Source organism: Amia ocellicauda, chromosome 18 (assembly GCF_036373705.1).
Source record: "Amia ocellicauda isolate fAmiCal2 chromosome 18, fAmiCal2.hap1, whole genome shotgun sequence".
Lineage (NCBI taxonomy): Eukaryota > Metazoa > Chordata > Actinopteri > Amiiformes > Amiidae > Amia > Amia ocellicauda.
Genome location: NC_089867.1, coordinates 14235255 through 14257426, shown reverse-complemented (window position 1 = coordinate 14257426; position 22172 = coordinate 14235255). Strand labels below are relative to the sequence as shown.

The 22172-nt window shown below is 41.7% G+C and overlaps 1 protein-coding gene across 2 annotated transcripts in view; it reads right to left on the bottom strand.

Moving 5' to 3' along the window:
* Positions 1 to 1145: 1145 nt before the first annotated feature.
* The window catches only part of epb41l4b (erythrocyte membrane protein band 4.1 like 4B), an 81909-nt gene continuing 60882 nt past the window's right edge, over positions 1146 to 22172 (bottom strand). Inside the window, exons 17-25 of one of the 2 annotated variants that reach the window (XM_066691470.1) lie at positions 19183 to 19304; positions 15887 to 16012; positions 14491 to 14555; positions 11641 to 11742; positions 10906 to 11029; positions 9997 to 10074; positions 8199 to 8375; positions 7515 to 7675; positions 1146 to 6181 (exon numbers count right to left, since the gene is read on the bottom strand). In XM_066691470.1, coding sequence (XP_066547567.1) covers positions 6112 to 6181; positions 7515 to 7675; positions 8199 to 8375; positions 9997 to 10074; positions 10906 to 11029; positions 11641 to 11742; positions 14491 to 14555; positions 15887 to 16012; positions 19183 to 19304 — 1025 coding nt within the window. In that variant the 3' untranslated portion in view covers positions 1146 to 6111. The remainder of the gene's footprint in view (positions 6182 to 7514; positions 7676 to 8198; positions 8376 to 9996; positions 10075 to 10905; positions 11030 to 11640; positions 11743 to 14490; positions 14556 to 15886; positions 16013 to 19182; positions 19305 to 22172) is intronic. The other variant, XM_066691471.1, reaches the window with a different exon arrangement.

Sequence of the window (22172 nt, the reverse complement as noted above, 5' to 3'; positions counted from 1 at the left end):
GATGAGAGGTTTGGAGGCTGCAGTGAATCAGTTTTGAAAGTCCCAGGGTTTGAGAGATCTTATCTTGTCTAAAAAAGGTTTACTTCCCGAACACACCTTTAGAGCGCACAGAACCAACATCTACATCTTGAGGAGGAGGTCTGGGGGGCAGGCGGGGAGAAACTGAGCAACGGCCAGTGACTGTCTAGGTGAGTGGACATGTAAAGTACATTATCAATATCAAACGGATACTAATGGAGTGTAAGATACACTATGATACTCTATTATTTTTATTCATCTGAAATTGTGAGGAAATGTTTAGAAAACCCACAATTCCTCAGTTTGCACTAAGAGTGAGCTCCATTATATTGTCTCTTTCTCTTTAGACAATAAAAAAACATCTGATGAACCCCACGACTGCCCTCACTCGTTTGTGGCGGAGCGATACCTCGAGAGGCTCGTGAACAGGACACACGCAGAGGACAGCTTGGGGACGACCCAGAACCCAGAGCCAAAACATGAATTCAAAATCTCTGCTTGTGTTCAGGTTCCAGATCATTGCAAGAATTGTGAAGGCGATGCGCATTGTTATAAGGGAAGCAATGAGCCGTTCATCGACCATGGGGGCAGAGGACCCTCCCAGCGTGCTTCTCTGACCGTGACATTCAGCGAAGGTCTGCAGCAAACATCTGGTGGACAGAATTCACACAAGAGTGAGAACGAGAAGAAAACATCTCAATTTAGCTGCAAAGAAGGGAGGATGTTTCTGTTCATTTGCCTGCTCTACATCTTTCTGTTCATCGTGTGGTCATTTAACTTTGCGAAACCATAGCCAGTGCAATTTCCTATAGTTATGTTATTCTGTGTCATATTTCAGTTTAAAGAATATAATATCTACGTTGTATAAACTCATGTCTTCCCACCTTTGTTTACTGTTAGATGTTTTCTTAAAAAACAAAAAACAAAACACTTACACAAAGGCAATTAAAGACTACTTTTCAAATACTAAACCTATACTTGTTTGTTCAATATTATTTAAAAATACTCCATATATTTCTGGATATTGAACCTGGCCCAGGAGATTAATTTATCTTGAGGAACACATTTTTTAATTTAAACTCTTGTCCCCAAGTGCTGTGAAGGCAGTGCAACAGAAAAGCAACATGTACTCTTCAAATATGTTTTTATTATTTTACAGGACTCAACAAAAATCATGCCGTTGTAGAAGAATGCTGATACAGTAGGATGCCTTAAAGTGTTCATCCAGCTAAATGATAGAAATTCTCTACAACTTATCCCCAGTATGTATACTTTCCATTCAAAGCAAACATCATTAGTTCAACAACATAAGTTTAACTTGGGAAAACTTAGAAAAAAGGTGGAAAGGAAAACAAGATATTTACAATACGATTCATGTAGTTTCATACCTGAATGTCTGTCCAAATGTGTCCAAATATATGTGGCGTTACCTTTAACTCACATAAAACATCAACATAGTTTGGTTGATGATGAATAAAATACAGACTTTAAATAGGTAATGATGAATACTGTATTTATAAGGCAGTTTGCATGTTATACATACGTTAAGGGAGAGACATTATGTGCAATAACCATTACAGAAATATGGTGTGTTGGACTAACTGCTGTGTGTTGATTTATAATGGAGATTCAGTGATGATTTCGCCATGGTCTTCTTCCCTATGTCAGACACAGCACATTCTAGGTTAAAATGACTCTTTACAGGGGGAATATTCAGAGCATGTTTAAAACCCAGTAAGCAGCTAGTGTAACTGGCTGTGAGAATGACAGCTAGTCTGATTGACTGCTTTACTTGAGTCACCCTGGCACTTACCCGCCATCAGGTGTTTCCTGATAATCCCTGGACATACGATGTTTACAAAAGATGCAAAAACGGGAATTTTACAATTTGACATCCTTGAGCAAAGGCAGCCAGGAAGCCAAGACAAGTTGCTTACTGAGACTTAGCACTGAAACGGACGCTTTTTCTGCAGGTGCTTCTAAAGTATTAATTACAGGCTGTCAGGAGTATAGAAATGACAATAAAGAAAAGGATTCAAAAGCTAAGCGATCTAAGTTGTCCTGTAAGTGAATAAAATTGATAGAAAACCCCTTTTTTGGTATCATAGTGTATCAGATTTGTGCAATGCAGTGTTCAAAGAGAACACCCCCTACACTTGAAATACATGGGTTCAGTTTGTTATTGTCTACTGTAGTCATATAGGCATATCTGAATCATCCATAATGTAAGATCATGTACACATACAGTGGCTATGGGAAGTATTCAACCACCTTGGACAATTTCACATTTAGTCGTGTTGCAACCTGAAATATTGATGCATTTAAATGTGATTTTCCCCCTTTTGATATCCATAACCTACTCCAAACTTTCAATGTGGGAGGGGGGGGAGATATGTGGGGTTAAAAATATATCAATTAAGTATTTAACCCTTTTGCTATGACACTCCTAAATATGTTCAGGTGCAACCAGTTGCCTTCACACAATAAACGGAATGGAGTCCAGCTGTGTGCAATAAAAGTGTTTAACATGGGTTCAGATTAAATACATCTACATCTAAGTTCCCACAGGTGGGCAGAGCATTCAAAGTAAACATACTACCATGTAGACCAAGAAGCTCTCAATACAACTCTGGGATAAAGATGTGAACAGGCACAGATCTGGGGAGGGGTATAAAAAGATTTAAAAGGGATTGATTATCCTTGGAGCAGTCAAGTCACTGAAAGGTATATGGCATCACCCAGAACTGGCATTAGTCAGAGAAGCCAGCAAGACACCACTTGAGTGGCTAAAAAATAAAGTGAATGTCCTAGCGTGGCTCAGTCAAAGCCTAGACCTGATTGTGATTGAGAATCTGTGGCAAGACTTGATGATTTCTGTCCACCAACCAACCCCATCCAACTGGACAGAGCTTGAACCATTTTGCCAGAAAAAGGGCAAATATTGTGCAAACCTGGTAGAGACTCACCCCCAAAGACTTCACAGCTGTGATTGCTGCCAAAGGTGGTTCTACCAAGTATGGACTAAAGGGGGTGAATACATTTCTAACCAAGACATTTCAGTTTGTTTAATTTTTATTAACTGTTGTTATATTAAAAAAAATATCTTGCCTCCCATTTAAATGCATCACAATTTCAGGCTGTAATACAAAATGTGAAAAAGTCCAAGGGGGTGATTATGTCCTATAACCACTGTATGTGTGTGTGTGTGTATATATATATATATTGTTCTCTGTTCTCTGTGTGATTGGAAGGAACACAGGAGACATAATAGCCATCCATTCATAGTCCCAAATATTAAACAAACGACCAAAATAGACCCATCAAAGCATTTTATACTTTATATGGCCATTAGGAAATAATGCATTTATTGGCACATAGATCTGACAATGGCTCTTCAGCAGATTTGAACCTTTTGCAATATATATAAAGGAAAAAAAGAAAAAGAAAAACATTAGTTTTGTGCATCTTAACATTATTTTTCTTCAATCCCTTTCTACATAGACAGCTTTAAACACATCTCATTCTTCACTTGTCAGCCATGTTGGAGACGAGATTGGAAGAGATCTTTGCCACGTGTTAATGAGACAGGACTTCACTTGTCTCTGCACTGGTTCAAGAAACGATCGATTAAATGAGCGATTCAAGTTCTGTTTGGCAGCAGACTGAGAACAGCAGGCGTGTAAAAGCACGCTGGGTACACATGTAAAGTGGAAACGGATGCAGATATCACATGTATTAAAAGTGTTTCTTCCTGTAAAATATACAATTCAATTAGGAAAATGTTCCATGTGCGAAAATAAGCTCTGTTTGAGCAGTATTACATAAACTATTTACAATACAATAAAATTTATATTTTAGCACAGTGTACAGTTAATACATGGAAAAATGCATATAATGTCGATATATAACATGTAAATATGTTTAAAAATCGTATAAATTATGTTGCTTCATTTTTTACACATCTTCCTGTGTACCATTTAAAAAAATCTCTCATTCTCAACAACAGTGAAATAAAAATGACATTTTTAAATGAGCTGATTCTGATCATTATGATTGTTGTACATGGGTCAAATACAAAAAAATAAGATCATTGTTCCTTTTTCCAAACACTATGACAGCAAATTCTAAAATCTAGCTTAAAGCATGATGGCTCCAGTACCGGCAAGATAAAGCAAAACGCTTTGGGAGAGAAAACAAACAAACGAACCAAAATAAAAATCCCAAACAAAAACTAGAAGAATAACATCTGCCCCTTTTCTTAGTTAACATTTGATATTTGGTACAGAAGCACATAGTGAACAAAAGCACAACACATTTTTGAAATATTAAAAAATAAATATATTTAGTTATAATGAGTCAGATTAAAATATGTCGATGGTATCTGGGCTATGAAAAGATCCAGTGACGAATTCTCACCATGCCCGATTCTCTGGGCTCGCCCCTCCACCCGTATCTGTACACTTTGCTGACCCAGCTGTTGGACAACCCTGACACTGTGAGCATAGCGACACAGCTGCGTTCAGGAGCCACGGAAAAATCAAACGCAAACAAACACAAATCGCTTCGAATTTGTGCATTCTTGGCTCCTCTGAAGGGCCGGTGTCTTCAGGGTTTCATTCCACCCTCAGTGCAGGGTCAGTCTTGTCCTATCTGTGTTCAGTGTGTGTGTGTGTGTGTGGGGGTGGGGGGGCAGGCTCAATCTTGCCCTTTCTGTGCTCAGCTTTGCAAGAGAACAACAAAACCCATAGTGGACATGTCACTTAGCCTGCCATCCAATTCAGAAAAGAACAGCTGTGAAACTTTCAGCCATAAAGTCCTATGCATATGCAGAAACTTGTGCATCGCGTAAACCTGCGAAGTTTAGACCACGTATATATGTATCAGCTAGATGTAAAGAGCTTCAGAAATCACAAGCTTTCCTGTAAGTGCTCTTTTTAGAGTTTCGTATCGTGAAACACAGCGATGTCCTTTTATACATCTAAAAAGCACACTCAATCCCCTTGACTGAGAGGGAAAAAAAAAAGATCACATGATATATTTTGGTTAAAAACACTGCACACATACATATAATTAAGTAACTTCCTTCCCATAATCAAAAAACTCTGGAGTTGTTCTGCTTGTGTTTTTGCACCCCCCCCCCATACAAAACCTAGACTGGACATCGTCTTTTCTATTGTTGCTTTTGCTGTTCTTTGGAAAACTCATTAACAACTTCAATCAAACCCCAAAATGCAAATAATAATTATAATAAAAATAAGAACCTAGTTTTGTTGTCAAATGTATTGATGTCATCTTTTTTACACGGAAGTAATACAGATGACAAAAACGTTAAGTTAAATGTTTATTAACATGAATACTAAAATATATATATATTTTTTAAATGATGTTTGCAAGCCTCTGTCAAGACTCACCCTTCTTCCACAGCTGAAGATGTCTGATGTTTGTGTCGGTTAAAAATGAAAGGACTGGACCAAATCAAAATGAAACAAAAATGACAACTAAATCTGCAGTCATCATCGCTGTAATACTGCTACACTCAAACACTGCTGTTCTCCACATTAAAGCTCTTTGCAAACAAGTAAAACTCAATGTGTTTGCTTGAATTAAATACACAGGTTGACTTGAAAAAACACAATTAAGACTAAATGGATTACTCACACAAAACTCTTCTTGCATGAATCTGCCCCTACAACGTCACATGACACAATCACCTTGGCAATGACAGTAGGGTGCAGCAGTGTGACATTACAGACAAAGCAGATTTGTACAGTTTTATGGGGGGCATAAAACATATCTTCATAATCAATCTGTAATTGCATTTCATCAATTTGTTTGGTGCCAATTAAAGGTGAGTGCCACCTCCTCAGCTGACACCATCACCAGACCTCTTGTCTTGTGTGTGTGTGTGTGTGTGTGTGTGTGCGCGTGCGTGCAAACGTCAGCGATTGCGTGTGTTGGTGCTCATGTGTGTAAAAGAAAACAACCTAAAACCGTCGAAGCCGAGGGAGGAGGCTCTTTGATATGCAGGCATCGGAATGTAAACGGGCTGAAGGCACACAGGAGGGGGTGTGGGGGCGGGTGTCCTCCTCGGGGTCACAACTCCGTCATCAGGAGTCTCTTCATCAGCTTCTCCCTGTCCAGCTCTCGGCGCAGCGCCTCACAGCTGCAAACGAGGATGACAATACAGGGTTCATGGTGTGTGTGGGTCTTAAGTCCTGTGTTTAACAACGTAACCCAACCTACAAGCCAGTATAACATTGTGTATCATACTGATCTATAATGTATCGCAATAGGTATTTCACTGTGATATCACAAATATAACAGTGACGTTCTAAGCCTTCGATTTCTTGAATTAACTGACTGAGTGGCAAACACAGTGTTAGAGTCAGGTAAATATCTGAGTACTTCAAAGCTCTACTCCCAAGAACACGTCTGTGATCAACTGGTTCTCTTCGGTGCTCTTTTCAAATGCCGAGGCGCTGTGGGAACTGAAAGTAAGCATAACCACTCTGGGATACGAGTTTCACACTGAGGGATCAGAGGGAGGGGGGTGTGTGAGGGAGAGTGCATTGTAACTCACTTTACTGATTCTGTGCCTCTGCATTTCACATATGATAGGGGTGCAACGTATCATACAGAGGGAAGCAAATGCAGTAAAGTGAAATAAATCAATCCCCAGTTTTCAGCTCTGGTTTATACCATGCCTAAAGGATCTGTGTTTTCCTATAATTTCATTTCTTACTGTTGATATCTCATTGCACACATGCCATGTGATTCCCTGCTGGACTTTATGCCTAGGTTGCAGATTTGTTGTGTCATGTTTATTAACATTTCCTACCACAATAGCTTCCTGAAAAGCCCTGGCAAATCTGACTGCAAATCAGTGTTGCACCGTGACTGGCAGAGTGGACACAATTAATGCAATCCAGTGTGTCAATCACAGATTTGCATCCTTGTGTCACTCAGCCAGTCAGGCTTGAGAACCCTTACCAAAAGATATCTTTCATTTTGCCAGAAGTCTTTTGAAGATTTCAGTTCCCTTTGAATTCTGCTCCACTTCATTTGTTACACACCTGTGTTGAGTCTTACTAGGTGTGTACCGTTCACTTTCTTGAATGCAGAGCAGAAATCCTCTTGCATTACATCCACAACCTAAGCAAAACCCATGTGGAAGACTCTTATATTTATACTATACATTTATATATAATTCATATTAATTCATATAAAACAAATAAATGATAAAATAATAAATGTATTGCAAATATGCGAGTTTTCCATATGCAGAATCAGCTTGTATTAGGATATGCAACAAGTAAGAAATGCAGTCGGCACAAACTGCTCTGTTCTCCAGCAGGACTTTGACAAGGGCGCTTTGCTTGCTTGGCTACTGCTCTGCGGACACAGAAGAAAGGCACATGGTTGAGTTTCTTGTGATGCTCACTGAGAAATCCAGAGTGGCCCGCTGTGATCGGAGAGAGAGGAGTGTGAGAGATTACCTGCCCAGGGGTGCCATGTGGCGGTGCAGCGCCTGGGGGCCAGGCCCTGGGTCCCCTGCCCCCCGGGCCCCATGGCAGAGGGGGGACACCTGCAGGGGTGTGGCTGGAGACAGGGGGTGGTCACAGCAGACCGGCCGAGACTCCATCACCTGCAACTCTGCCTACAAACAAACAGCACGACACATAACACACAACCGCATGCGTTAACACTGACCTGATTTTGTTCTTTCATTAACTCATTCATTCATTCATTACATTCTATCCTTCTCTCTCTTTTCTTTCTTTCCCTTTCCTATCTTTCCTGCTTTCGTTTCCTGACAGAACCGTACCTGTATTCATTCAGATCTAGTTCAGGACTACAACAGCTCTTTACGATTATTGTTAAAGCCGTTCACTACGATAGTATTCTGGACGATTGGACCAGCATTTAGCAGAGAGCATCTACGCAGCGAAACACAACAGCACGGAAACCACAAGAATACAGAGCCAAAATAGGAAGACTCTCTCTCTCTCCATCTATCTGTCCATCAGAATTAGGACACACAGGTGCAATGGTTCATCATTCACAAACACATACAGATTCTCCTTAAAAATAACAATGTGCAGCCATTACAAGAATATCCTCCACAGCCACTTTAGATCATTACCTTGAGAGCTGACGTTTAGTGCTGTGAGTATTTTTACCTGGAGCTCTAGTGGGAGTATTGGGGTTGGTTGCCTGGTTTCTGTGTGACCGCTACCTCGACAGAAGGGCGACAGACAGCAGCTGTGCGCACTTATTACCTGGCTGAATGGGAATTGTGGCACAGATGGAAATGGATCATAATAGGGATCGGCTGGGTCAGAAGGTACTGTTTTTATCTGAAGGGATTGAAGAAGAAAATAGTCACTCAGTCACCTTCTGGCTTCTCCGCGGAGCAAACGCTTTTACAGACGCAGCAGACAGCCGCCTCTGTAAGGCCTTGCTCTGTGGGCCTGTAAGCTTGAGGAACAAAAGAAACAACAACAAGAGGCTCCAAACATGCTGGCCTGAGTCTTCCTGTGAGTTTGTTTTCGGCGATGAGGTCACTATTCACTTCACAGGGACCTAGATCTGGGCAATGGGTCAGTCCTACAGTAAGACCACACCAGGCCAAGCAGTGTTTGCTATTTTTGTTGTTTGTTTTTCCTCTCTCAAGCTTACAGAGCTTCTTGAATCACAAAACACAGTGGGTAGTGCTGAGGCGCTCCTAAATGCTGTTGATTGTCACACCTGTGGAGAGTTTTGGGATGAACCTCTGGAGAGTTCATCACATCTGCAGACAGTGACGGCACGCCTCCATTAACCTATTGATGCTTTTGCCTGTTTGTCTGTTGTAAGAGTTTAGTTTGGTTATCTTACAAGCTCAAAACATTTCTCATTCAGGTTGATCCAAGGGGAAGTCACGTCCCACAGGGAAGCAGTCCTGGAGTGTTTCCTGACTCTTTGTGGAGACGAAATTGCTTCCTACAACGAGGACAAACTACTCCTCTCCCCTGGAAACCAGATGTGTTGCTAACATGCCAGAAGGGCAACACTGCAGTTCTGTGAATTTAAAGGTCTTGGAAAGTGAGGCCAGTGTTACTACACACTACACAGGCCGTAAGCTGTTAAGTGCTTTTCATTAAATGCCAGTCAGCGCCGCGGCTCCCACACTCACATCTACAGCTGTCTGCCACGTTGTGTGTGGAAAACAAGCGATGGTGATGAATAACACGAGACACAGTCTGGAGCAGGAGTCTGTATTTGTATATTGTATATTCGCCTACATTGGCATCAACAGTATTTCCCACCATCAACACTACCTGTCATGCATGTGTTTACATATGCATACACAGAACACACATGCAGGTATCACAACAAAAATGTGTATTTATGCAGTTTACACACATATATACAAACACACACATATGCATATACACACACATATGCATATACACATATAAGTGTGTGTGTGTATGTATAAATGCTTATGTACATATAAACACACACATAGTACACACATAAAGATAACCAATTCACCAGAGACCCGGTGTTGGCCAGGGAACTGCAGACATGTATAGGCTGATATAGTTTTGCAGTCAAACACGAGCAAAAAGGTAGAAGTATCACTATATACTTTATGAAAGACAGACAGCGATGGTGCGAAACGTAGCGCACGACGCAGAGCACATTCACCGACACAAGCGACACACTGCAGATGGTGCACTGTACACTGTGACAGGGAGGAGTTGGGATGGAGCGGGTGCCGTTTACACTTCTCTAACATGTTAAACCTGGTGGGTCAGAGGAGGCCGTCCGTGCCCCCGGGCAGCATTAGCACTGATTCATAAAGTGCACCGTTAAAAGAAGCTTGGCGCAACACAGTACAGGCATCCGCGTATCCAGGTGTCAAGCAGCATAATGCCCAGGCGAGGGAGATGGGAAGCTCGTTGCCACCTATGCAGATTAAACTGGGCTTACCAGAGGTGTGGCTTCAGTGAAGTCCATTAACAGATCTCCTGGCTCCAGGGACATCTTCCCCGGGCCTTCAGTTGAATTCTACAAACAAAATCACATCGAATTAATGGAAATAAACCATACGCTGCAATGCAACGTGTGTAACAATATTTGTTGACTAATTCTGTCAGAACATTGACAAGTAATGGTCACAGAATTGTTGGCAATCCTTTAACTAAACTGAACTCATCATGTGTGGTACTAAATAACTCCGAGGCGTCTTCACTTGACGATTCCTACAGGGAGAATTTGAAAATGAAGTAAGAGTCAACTAATGCTTTTCAACATGACATTCCACAGGATTTGTATTAAAAAATACAATAAGAAAACCAACTGTTTTCTTTTCATACCCGCTTCATAGGGGATAGTGGCATCAGTTTCCATTGTTAGTGATGTGAAGCAGTGTCAGCAGAAGACACGCATTATTTAAGCTTTTGAATGCAACGCACAGCGTGTCTCTCTCTTTTACAAGACTGTCTTCATGTGGGCTGTAAAGGACCACGATTGGCATACAAACTGATGTGATTATTTCAAAAGGGGGAGATGTTAAATAAAGGTGTTCACATACTATTTGGCTTCTAGTTTCTACAGGAATGCTAGAACAAAAAATGTAATGAAATGTAAGAAACACATCATTCTGCTACTCTTTGAATTCCTCTTTGTTCTACTTATTCTGTGTGAAATTAACAGGGAATTCTTCTCACCGACGTGTTTTCATCTGATGCAGCAAAATAGCACTATCTAGTAAAATCCCCAAGAGAGTCTATTTTGGGAACCACTGTGCACGCTGTGAGACTTGCTCTCAGATGAACTGAGAACGAGGCCGAGAGAGAGCAGAGAACATCCTGCTGAGGAGGAGGCTGGGGGGCACACCTTGGGGCAGATGGGCGGCTGTATCTGCACGTCGAAGGAGCTCTCAGAGGTGGTCTTGCCCGTGCTGCTCTGGGAGGAGATGGCAGCCAGGGCGGCGGGCAGGTCGTCCTCATCGCTGTGGTTACTGTGGGACAGGAGACACAGCCCGGTCACTCCATCGACTGGGAGACGGCAGTGGACAGAGCTAGGCTGTACAACGTTTTTATCACACAAATGAAACCGTCTCTATTTGTTGTTTCTTAGTTTTTATGAACACATTGGGCAATATAATTTATTGTATTTTTTGCGTTTGTTTGCTTGCTTTCTTGAAATGCTGTTACAGCAAAATCAAATACATCGGAATCGGAAAACAGATCAATCATTTATAATACTCTCATTACAACTGACAAACGCTGGGGGGCAGTGTCGATTTATTTTTTGTGAGAATGCTCTATATCGAGGGCAGAACTGGGGATGATGATAATATTATTATTATTATTATTATTATTAATAATACATTCAGCTTGGTGTTGATGAATATTTAAATTAAGTTGAGGGCACTACAGTAGGGATCATCAAAGGGTCAAGTTTGCCCTTTTTTTAAGAGTAAAAAAAACATTCTGCTTACTTCATGAGGTGCTGTGTAGTTTTTCAGAGCAGTATGAAATATGATTTTTAAGATGATAAATGTTAATTAAATTAAAATGTTAATTGAAGCACTATTTCTGGAGCCCTCGCTGGGTGGCTGTCACTCACAAGCTGTACTGTCGGATCAGTCTCTTTGTCCGGGCCGGGCGAACCGCCTTCTTTTCTGTCGCTGAACTGGAGGACACTGTCTCCTGCGCAGTGGCCGGACACCTGGATATAAAAGACAAAATAAAAAATAAAACATTGACATTTGAGAGTTATGTTTCTCCCAAAGGCCATTGCAACATCATTCGAGACTGCTGACTTGGCCTCTGTCTGGGGTAAGTGTTGCAAAGCGGGTTGGAGTCCCTGACGGTCATTTCCAATCCCAGCCACGCAGAGATGATGTGAGGGGAAATGGCGATAGTTAAACACAAAGATGCATGTGATAAACAAGAGATAATCAGCATCATGTCTGATCAGGAAAATGGGATCTGTTTTTATTTTTGTGATTTTGCTTTCAGGCTCCAAAAGTCATTCTTGTACTTCCTTTACTTTACCTTCAGAAAACAAGGAGTGGACTGGCATGCTTGTGTGCCCAGCCGGTTGTTCGAGAAGCTTCCCATCAAGAGACACGCTGAACTATAAACCCCACAAAGAAGCAGATTGCACCGGCGCTGTACTTTACAAAAAACATCTTTTTGTTTTTCTGTTTTTATTGTCTGAAAAGCACAATAGCTGGATTACAGCCTTCACTTCACATCCGCTCAGTCATGGAGCTGTGCTTTCTGAGCAGACCGAATGGAAGCGGATGAGAGTATTGTTGCAGTGGGAGAGGGGCTCAAGGCCGGGGGGGCTGGTCTCCTGAACTTGGCCTCTCTCTCCGATTAATGCTGGAGAAGTCCCTGAACAATGGTGCCAAGGACTGATCCCTTTAAAACTGTTCTTTAGGCGAGGGAAGTAAGGGTAGGCAAGAGTAGCCTAACGTTTACACCACACTATTTCTTTAAAACCATTTGTTCTCACCTGATCCTCAGCAGGGCATGAGCAATGAAGGGGGTAAAAAATGTGTGAATGACTTATCAAAACACAACGAACGACAACAACTAAACCAGGACTCAGGCGGTTGCAACTCATTCCACAACCCTTCCATACCTGAAGCAGTGGTTTTGACGGAGCAAATGCAACATGTTTAACAAGTAAATAATGAAATAAACAAACAAACAAACAAAAATTAGCTCTACACATCATTTCAACGCCCGAGAGCCACAGGCATTCAAAGCCTTTGGAAAAGCCTAATCCACCTCAAACTGAATCCTCTCAGTTTCCATGACAACAAATAATATAGCCTCTTCACACATAGTTAAAAGTAAATTTTTAATCACCAGCATTACACTCCAAAACACTTAGCTGTACCCTGACAAAAGGATGTGTGATCAATATTTTAAAGAGGCCCTTTTTCTCGGCTGTGTCCCGGACAGCTAAGACCAGAGGGGATCATTGTTTGATGCTCAACGCAACTGCTGTCGAGTGCCAAGAAAGCAGGATACAAAATAAGTAATAATAATAATAAAAAAACTCTTCTCTGCCTTCAGAACAAGAGAAGCACCTCATCTCACACCTTAAAAGCGTTGTTGTCTTCCTGTCTGTGAACCGTCCTTCTCTATTCAAACGTACCTTGTAAGGATAAGTAAAAAACAGCATCAACAACATCATTCACGTGTTGCTACACAGCAGCATAGTACTGGGAGGGAGGCAACACTCGTCTCTTTGATTTATTATCTCCAACTGAATCCCTTGTACAAAAACGAATACAAGAAAAACATCTTTTCACCACCTACTGTTTTCTCCTTTTCAAATGAATCACCTCTTGTTATTTGTCTTTGATTAATACATTAACACCTGCCATGCCTAACAGTCCACTCTACCATGGAGTGTATTTTAGCATGGTGTGGGATTAAACGCTGTGTTCTGGCACACATAAAAAGGATAAAAGCTTTACCTTCATTCCGTGCACGTCATCCCAGCTCTGAATTATATCAGCGAGGACAACTAACCCTTTAAAGACACTGCCCCCGGAGAGCCTTCAGACTGGCAGTTATATCAGCTCCCGAAGCATTACATTCGTTGAGGGAAAACCAGTTCACTTCAGTTCTGACATGATTCCAGTGATACACGCAGCTCTGTTATCAGTTTCCGTATTTCAAATAAAATTGCCAACAAAATCTACCAACAGTTTATAACAATAAATAAGTGGACAGAGGTAAAAAAAGCAATGGATTTTAAAGCAGTTCCACTTCAATATCTAGTGTAAAAACGCACCACCACTAGAGCTTTTATTGATTAGGCAGGAATGAGATTAAAGTTGAATAGGTGTCATTTTGAAAGCTACCAGAAGACAGGATATTAGGAGAGTTGACGCAGTGGAAACCTCTATAGGCCATAATCTCTTCATCGGGTGCTGTGAGATAACATTGTATTTTCACCTCCACTGGAAATGAGCCAGGGGACTCCGGCCCAGTGCGGGGCTAATCTCACCAGGAAGAGGGCGTCCAAGACTTGGTTCTTTATGAATTTAGTGATGTGTTCAGCTTTCTCTCATATAGCTCTTTATCGGATGCCTCACCTCTATCCTGACCCGCCCCTGCCATGCTGTGCTGGGAGTCTGCCAAGAGCTGGGTCAGAAAGCCAGCCCACCGACTGAGGGCTGCTTTCTCATACCCAGTACTGTAGTAATATCCCAGTGACAGCGAGCTGGTGTTTGGACAGGGGTGTGTCAGTATTAATAGGCTTGTCCTTTTGGTTTTGCAGGGAAAGCAAATGAGATCAAACTTTTACAGGATTGGATACACTGTGTATGCAACACATTTACACAGAACAGAGCTTTGCTTTAGCCTCACGCATCAGTGTGCATTCACGTAGTGGACTGAGCGCACATTCACAGTCGATGGAAACGGAGGATGGAAGGTCTTTGCCCACCTGCCGTTGTGCTCCTGCCCGGCGGAGCTCCGGCGCGGATCTGGGCTGCCCTCTTCTCTCATCACCTGTGAGGGAGAGGGAAGGGTCAGTGAGCTGTAATGTGGCAGGACTTTAAGGTGTTGTTTCTACCAGGAGCTCCTCACTTTTACTCAGAGAAAGAGTGAGGGAGAGAGAGAGAGAGAGATAGGAAGGAAGGGAGGGAGTCTGTGCAGACAAGCGATGACAGGATGCCCTCTATCACTCCTCCTGTGCGCCGAGACTGTCACACACAAGACAACCCACAATAAATAGACACGATCAGAATTACAGAGATTCCACTCACACACGCACGCAGACATGCACAAAAACCGGGGAAAGGTGGCCTAGATCATTGCCTGTCTTCCCAATGCAGCGGTGATGTGACACCTCAGTCAACACGACACCAGATTTCAATTTTAATTGCAGCACAGAAACACAGACAAGCCAGGGGCTGGTGCTGGGAGAATCTCGCTGGCTGGGTTCAGATCCAATCCTGTTGGATTATCACATAAAGAAGGGCAGTTTTATTGTTTGTCTTACTGTTACAGTCAGGCACCGCCTTGGTCCTCACATTTTACACTTAAATGGGTAAATGGGATAATTTAACAAAGTAAATAACCTCCCACCTTCTAACAGGGAGCTAATATTTAAGGTAAATTTTCCCAGCTCATCATCTTAAGCACTGTAAGTGAAGGTGACAGCATTTATTTATTTTCAATGTGATCTTTTCAATATTGCTGCTCTTTCCTTGCATGGCAGGATGGCAAGAAATGTCACTGAAAAAACAAACCAAAACTGTGATTATTATGGTAAATAATAATCATAATAATAATAATAATAATAAAATAATGAAAGAATGGTATATTGGATGTGACGGGTATAAAAGAATGACTGACAGCCCATGCCTTGGCTCCCGTATATTAAAATACCTCTGTAGCTTAATCAGAGCCCTGGAACGTGGGCATGCTGGGAAATCAGATTCTGCATCTTGTAATTACACAGTTGAGTGTGGAAAATCCTGTTACGTGTGCTGAATAGCTGCACTTAAGGGTTTCTGCTTAATCTGACAGATGAGGTAGTAAGGAGCCAATCATCTCGAGAGACTAAATATAAATAAAATGCGAAGAAGCGCTTATTCTCTCAGCCCCCCCGACAACCCCTTCCAGCCCTTGGCACCAGGACCACTTGTCTGTTGGGTTTCTTGTCTAGTTCACCAGTTTCAAACTAATTAGTTCTTTCTACCATCACTTAAATGCAAGATGTAGGTAAACTACTCAAAAAAGACCCTCTAAACAACCTACGTGTAATTATGAGATCATTCTTACCATTATCTAGTTATCTAGTGATTCAGCTAGATAGCTAGTTAGTTAGTGTCTACCTGATTGCCCACTCTGAACGCAGCATCCATCTGTGCCTTGAGGATGTTGCACTTGAGGTGGTCCGGGAGGGCGGAGGGAGAAGAGGGGGAGTGAAGGCTCTTCTCAGAAAGGTGTTTCTCCTCCGCCTGAGGGGAGAGAAAGGGGAATTGGTGTCACCTGAGGGGAGGGGTACTGTTCACTGTACACCCACCCCGACTCCCACTGTCCCTCCTATCCTCTCTCCTTCCCGTCCTCTAGCCCTCGGTCCCTTGCTACACTATGCAGGGTCATCACTTCACTGCAGGTTTGTTGGGTTGAATATCAGTATTAATCAATATCTCTCCCCTCCCCCCCCTCTCTCTTTACAATACCTTCCCCCTTCCACTGCGATCACTGTATGTTTCACTCCATCTCTTGCAGACATTTTCTTTTCTGCTGCACAAGCTCAGTTATCACAGATTTCGCTGAACGTTTTATTTTCCTGAAACTGGTTCCCGAAAATGTCTGTTGAGGGCGACGAAGCAAGACAAACTCGAGTGTGGTTTGTGACGGACTATGTGCTGGCGAGTTAAATACACAGATACATTATTTTCACTCATTTCACTCAGTCAAAGTTTTAAAATAGGCAGAGCGGCGAACGTGTCATATAAGATCTGAGCTCCAAGCGGCGCGAGAACACGAGCATCATTTTTCAGGTCTGGGTATCAATAAGATATGAGCCCTCACCTTTGAACATATTTCATTCGCAGCAAGAAAAATATTTACGTTAAGAATGCGCTTAAAAAGCCTCACACGGTGCCAAAACACATCAGAGCGCTTCAAGGTCTGTTTAAAAATACAATCACTCACTATCTCTTTAGATGTTCGGGGCAACAAAACATGAGGAAGTGAAGCCGTGCGACATCTCTACATGTCTGGCTCAGCAGGGGAAGTGGAAGAAGCAGAGATTGATGGGACTCTTGCTATAAGCTTCCCAATCTTCTCACCCGCAGTGACATACAATAATAATTATAATAATTACAATAATTACAATAATTATACATATATTTCAATTATATTAGCATGGTGTTAATGACTACACCAGATAAATAATACATGAAACCATGAACACAGGGGACTTCAAAGGGTCCGTCTGCTCATTGTTAAGTCCAACACCGAGTCCCACTTAGAATTGTAGCAGGTTTCCCAAAAGGACATTTTGCAGCGGTACAATTAAACAGGATTCTGATTATACGCAGTAAACGTGTGATGGGCAAGATGTGATGCTGTTTGTGTTTGAATAATGGGTGGGCTTATGAAGAAAATAACGCATGAGGGAAACCAGCGTTGTGTTGCAGCAAACCCCTATAGGGACCAGAGAATAATCTGAACCTTGTGTTGCTTCTTAATATAGTACAATACTTCAGCGCACTTGTACTGAAAGTCAACACACAGACAGGAAGTTGAAACCCCTGTTTGGGTTGTACATGGCAGCAGACCTGCCCGATCATTAGACAGGTGTAGAAGCCAGGGTTTATGCATGATTCACATACTGTACTTTTGCAATCTTTTTTATCAATCAGTAGTAATTTGCTGTGGGGAGAAGGATGCTGAATGCAGTATTGACTGAGCTGTGCTTGAACTTCAAACAGCCTTTTATTCTAAGTAGGATGACGAGGATCCTTTGCACACAGGCACAGGGCTATAATCACTGCTCCCCACTCACACAGGCTCTCCACAAGTCCTCAGGCCCACATTCAACACCCCCATCCCCCTTCCCTGCACTTATTGGACTTGCACAAGCTCCCAGACCCAATCAATGCTTTAAATGCATATGCATGTACTGGGGGATTACCATTAAATGAGGTCTGGTTCAAGTTTGACCAGTTTTGGCTTTTCAGTGTTGTCTGGAGCCTGCTTTTAAAACAATTATACATATATTCCTTCACTGGTAGGGTTTAACACTATATCTTTTTATTTTAAAAATCCTTACTGGTCATATATGCTAGTCTGTATTTGTATGGTTTTATTTCTTGGTTCCCGCCCTGATAGGACTTCTCACAAGCATGCTGGGAAAGAAAATCACTTGAAGGGATGGTAAAGCTTTTCAGACAGAAAATGCAGCAGCACAAATTAATTATATATATATATATATATATATATATATATATATATATATATATATATATAATACATATCAAGAAACCATAAGGAAGAACAAGGAAGAACAAAATCCAATGAATAATCCCCGCTGAATACCTGATTTAACAGGCAAGCTACATATTAGTATTCAGTATTTATTGAGCATTGTCACTCACAAAGAGCCAGTCTAATGTACTTATAAGTATTGCAGTGTTGCCAAGGTTTTTTAAATTAATCTCTGCTCCAAATTCCTTAATTGAACTAATTATTTGCATAATTGGAACAAGTTAACATTTTAAAGAACATAGGCTCAGAGGTCTTATGCAGATAATGAATTAAAAGCTCCAGGGAGGACAGCTTTCATCCCCAACCCAGAGTCACAAAGCACATTACTTTAGGTGCAGTTTATGCCACCAGCATCTTCCCTTTGTTCCCTCTGTTAACCCTTGCTATCCAGTCCAGAAAACCCTGTTGCTCAAAAGGGTTTTACAATGGGACTGACAGGACATGCTTCATGGGGACACATATCAGGGTTGCTCTGCAGTCCACTGTGAAAGCACCGCACCCAGAGACCTGTGCAACACTGAAACGGTTCCCCGCCGAGACGTATCCAATCACTCATGGCTTTGTGTTACAGCTTCTTGTTTGCATTTGCTGATACAGTCCATAGCAACCAGAGCAGAAACTACAAACCTAATCGGCAGAGGAAAACAAAACAGAACACTGGGATACGCCACGAGTGAGCAACAGAAATGCAGGTCACAGCTAGATAGTATGAGACACAAACCTCCTGTCTTGAATACCAGCCAGATGAAGCATGCAGTCTGTGCTGGCAGCAGAAATGGAGCAGATCTCAGGCAGTGTATCCTACTGTACTCACTCTTATGGTAGTTCACTCTGGTTAATTTAACAGATTATTTTGCAATGTTAACATGGTTTGATTGCTGTTATTTCATACTTTTTGCAGTGGTTTCCTATGAGTTCAGTATGTCTTCACTGTTGTTTTCTATACGAGGCGATGGGGATACATGATACTAAATCTTCTACATTTACTACAGTACACCAGTACAGTTAACTTATGGTCGCTATGTGGAACTGATGAGAAAGCAATCCCTAACTATGGTAAAACCACAATAATAGCCTGTTACAAGTGCTATGGTAAACTGACCATGTTTGATGTGCAGAAGGGGATTACCTTGTTGTTGATATTGATGTGCAGTGCTGGCCAGGGTCCAGGCACTTTGCTCCCCTCCAACTCCCCTTGCATCAGGCGGGCGTCCGTCTCCTCATATTGGCATGTAATCCCCGAGTTCAGCTCTGGAAACGACCAAACAACAAAACACACAAACAAACAAACGCGTTCATCTTTAGCACAGCGTTCAAGCCCGGGGGCAGCTTCCCACAGAGAGGAAAACCCACGCTATCGCAAAAGGATTTTCACTGCAAGTCCTCAATGCGGCAATCTGTGCTCTGCTTCTCGGGCTAGCCATTTCACAAAGTGGTCTTGCTTTTTATTGTTGTCTTTCATGCGCATTTTTTATAGCTTTGCCTCGGAGAAAACGTTTTTTTTTTCCTTTCCAACAGACACCACTGACAGAACCCAGGGTGCACGTACAGATTTCTGTTACAGCCCTGTTGTTCAGAAGAAGGTGCAGGGCTATGGTTTGAAATACACAGTATCTGTATCTAGGCACAGGGATGCTTTCCAGTAAACTAACATAGCACTCGTGATCACAATCAACAAAGTGCCCAATAATCAGGGGCTGCACTTGACCTACTGCAAAACAGTTCAGTGCAGAGGCCTTTGGGAACCCAGTAGGCAAGAGATTGTGATGGTTTTAAATTTGAAATGGCAAATTATGTTTACAAGTATACCCTTTTCTTTTATGACTGAAAAGTGTTACTGTATTCTTGTATGGCCCTCACATGTAATGGAGCCTTCCCACTTTGCACTGAAACTTTTGAAGGATTGTCTGTATTATGACTGGATGGTTATTCTAGTATTGAAATAATAATGAACAAAGTGAAAACCAGTATTTAAAGCAACTTGGGAGCTGCATGTAAACATCAGTTTTCTCACTAAGTGCAATTAAAGACCCAGGCAAGCTCAGTTAAAACCATCTAAGTAGTACCCTCTGTAAAAGCAGGTATCACCTCCATGGTCATATAACAATCAAAATAAAACACTCCAATTTGTTCAGGTTGATTGGGATGGCACAGTACTTTTAATCCGACAAAGACATTTGCACTCTCTGCCATCCATCACGCTGATTATCAGATGAGGCTGGCGAGGAGGGCAGGTAAGAGAGACGCAAGCCATCGCTCTAATGATCAGTGGGAAGGGGAGGCGGAAATAGATCCCTTAGTGGTGGGTGTTTCAAACTGAAAGGGTTGGGAGAACATGCCAAAAACATTACAGAGACAGATGCATGAGATTCGAGGGAGCTAAAGTAGGAGGAGGAGGAGGAGGAGGAGGGTGGGAGGTGTCTGAGATCATTACAGCATTAGCCTACTGTAAAATACAAACTCCTTCGGTCAGCTCTTCATATACAACATTTTGTTTTGTGGAATTGCAAACACAAAATCAATCACTTGAATAAATTGATACAAGGTGATCCCAGCACACATTGTGAAAGTTGCTGCAACAGGAGATTCAATGCAGCACATAGATCACTCCAGGCCAATATACAGAGCATATACAAAAGGAGACAAGAGCTTTGAAAGTTCACCAATGTACTACACTGTGGATCTGGCCGGGGAGAAAAGAGACCGCTGCCAGTTGAATACAATTAACACCCGGTGACCTTGCAGCTTGCAAATGAACCACCACATAGTCAGGGGTAAAGCAAATTCATCTGCAGAATAATACAGCCTCATGATACATATTTTATTACAAGGTTTACATTCAAGGTTCAAGTGCAATTGTTTTCGGTTTTATATTTAAAGATATGCAGGCAACCTTCCATCAGAAAAGGCCAAAGACATCATTCTGAGTTTCTTCATTAAAAGCAGTGTTTATAGCACTCAAAGCAGCTTTTAATATGTCCTTTAGTATCAATTAACCTTTTTCCAACCATTATGGGTGTATCAGTGATTAATAATGGGATGATAGGGCTGTGAATGGTAATTGACTTTCAGATAAAAAATAGCAACTTTTCATCTGCTATTTTGTTAAGAATATCAACACTACTCAGAATTTTAGAACACGCAGCTTTGCATAGATTAAGATAACATTGACTTGTAAATATTTATGTGTTGTGTTTTTTTAAGCCTCGTCACAAATCCTTACAACCCAGATCCAATTTACATCTAATGCCAAGAACTAATTCATCGTTGCATGCAGGGGAATTCTCCTAGGGATCTACTGGATGACATGCTCACGTGTGTTCTTATACACACGCAGGATGCTGGAGCAGGTTATATTCCAGGGACAAATACAGATAATAGGTTGTAATGAGTTTGGGGGGGCAGCCAGAGCATCATGCTATTGTCAAGGTTTGTTTGCAATAAATAGTAACAGGAAAAACAATCGGAAGGAGATGCTACCTGCTGAATTTTTAATAAAAGGACAATATTATAGTACATACTTGTGCACGATGCACCATAATTGTATCTCCTGCAAACCTTCCCTCCACTTGATCCAAAACAGTTTCTCACCCCCAAGCTGCCTCTTTTAAACTTGATTCTTCAACTCCCTTGTAAAAAACGAAATCACTTTCCCTTGGTTTGTGTTCAGTCTCCAGTGATTCTCCCAGAATTGTGCAACATCTGCAACTGCAACGCCTAACAATTGGTGTGCAGTGTCAGGATTTCCAAATGCAGTATTTTTCTTATTATTAACATTTATTTGTATGTGTTATATATTTATAATTTTTGGGCAAAATGCTGAGATGAAAGAAGGCAAGATTTGAATCCATCACAGCAGAACGCTGAAGTTACAGAAATGCGACGTGACAGAGGGGCTCAGCGATAAGAATCCTGCCTTCCTTCAAAGCACCAGCGTTCTCCATCAGTGAGAGTGAGAGGCGACCAAATTAAACCTGATCATGCCATTAACGGGCTTCTCAAAGTATCAATTAACGCTATCTCTCTCGGCACTGCAGACGCAACAATCAAACGCTTATTAAAAGAAGGTCAGGCAAGGTTTTATTTCTGCAGCTCACGGTTAATTAAGAATAAAGCATT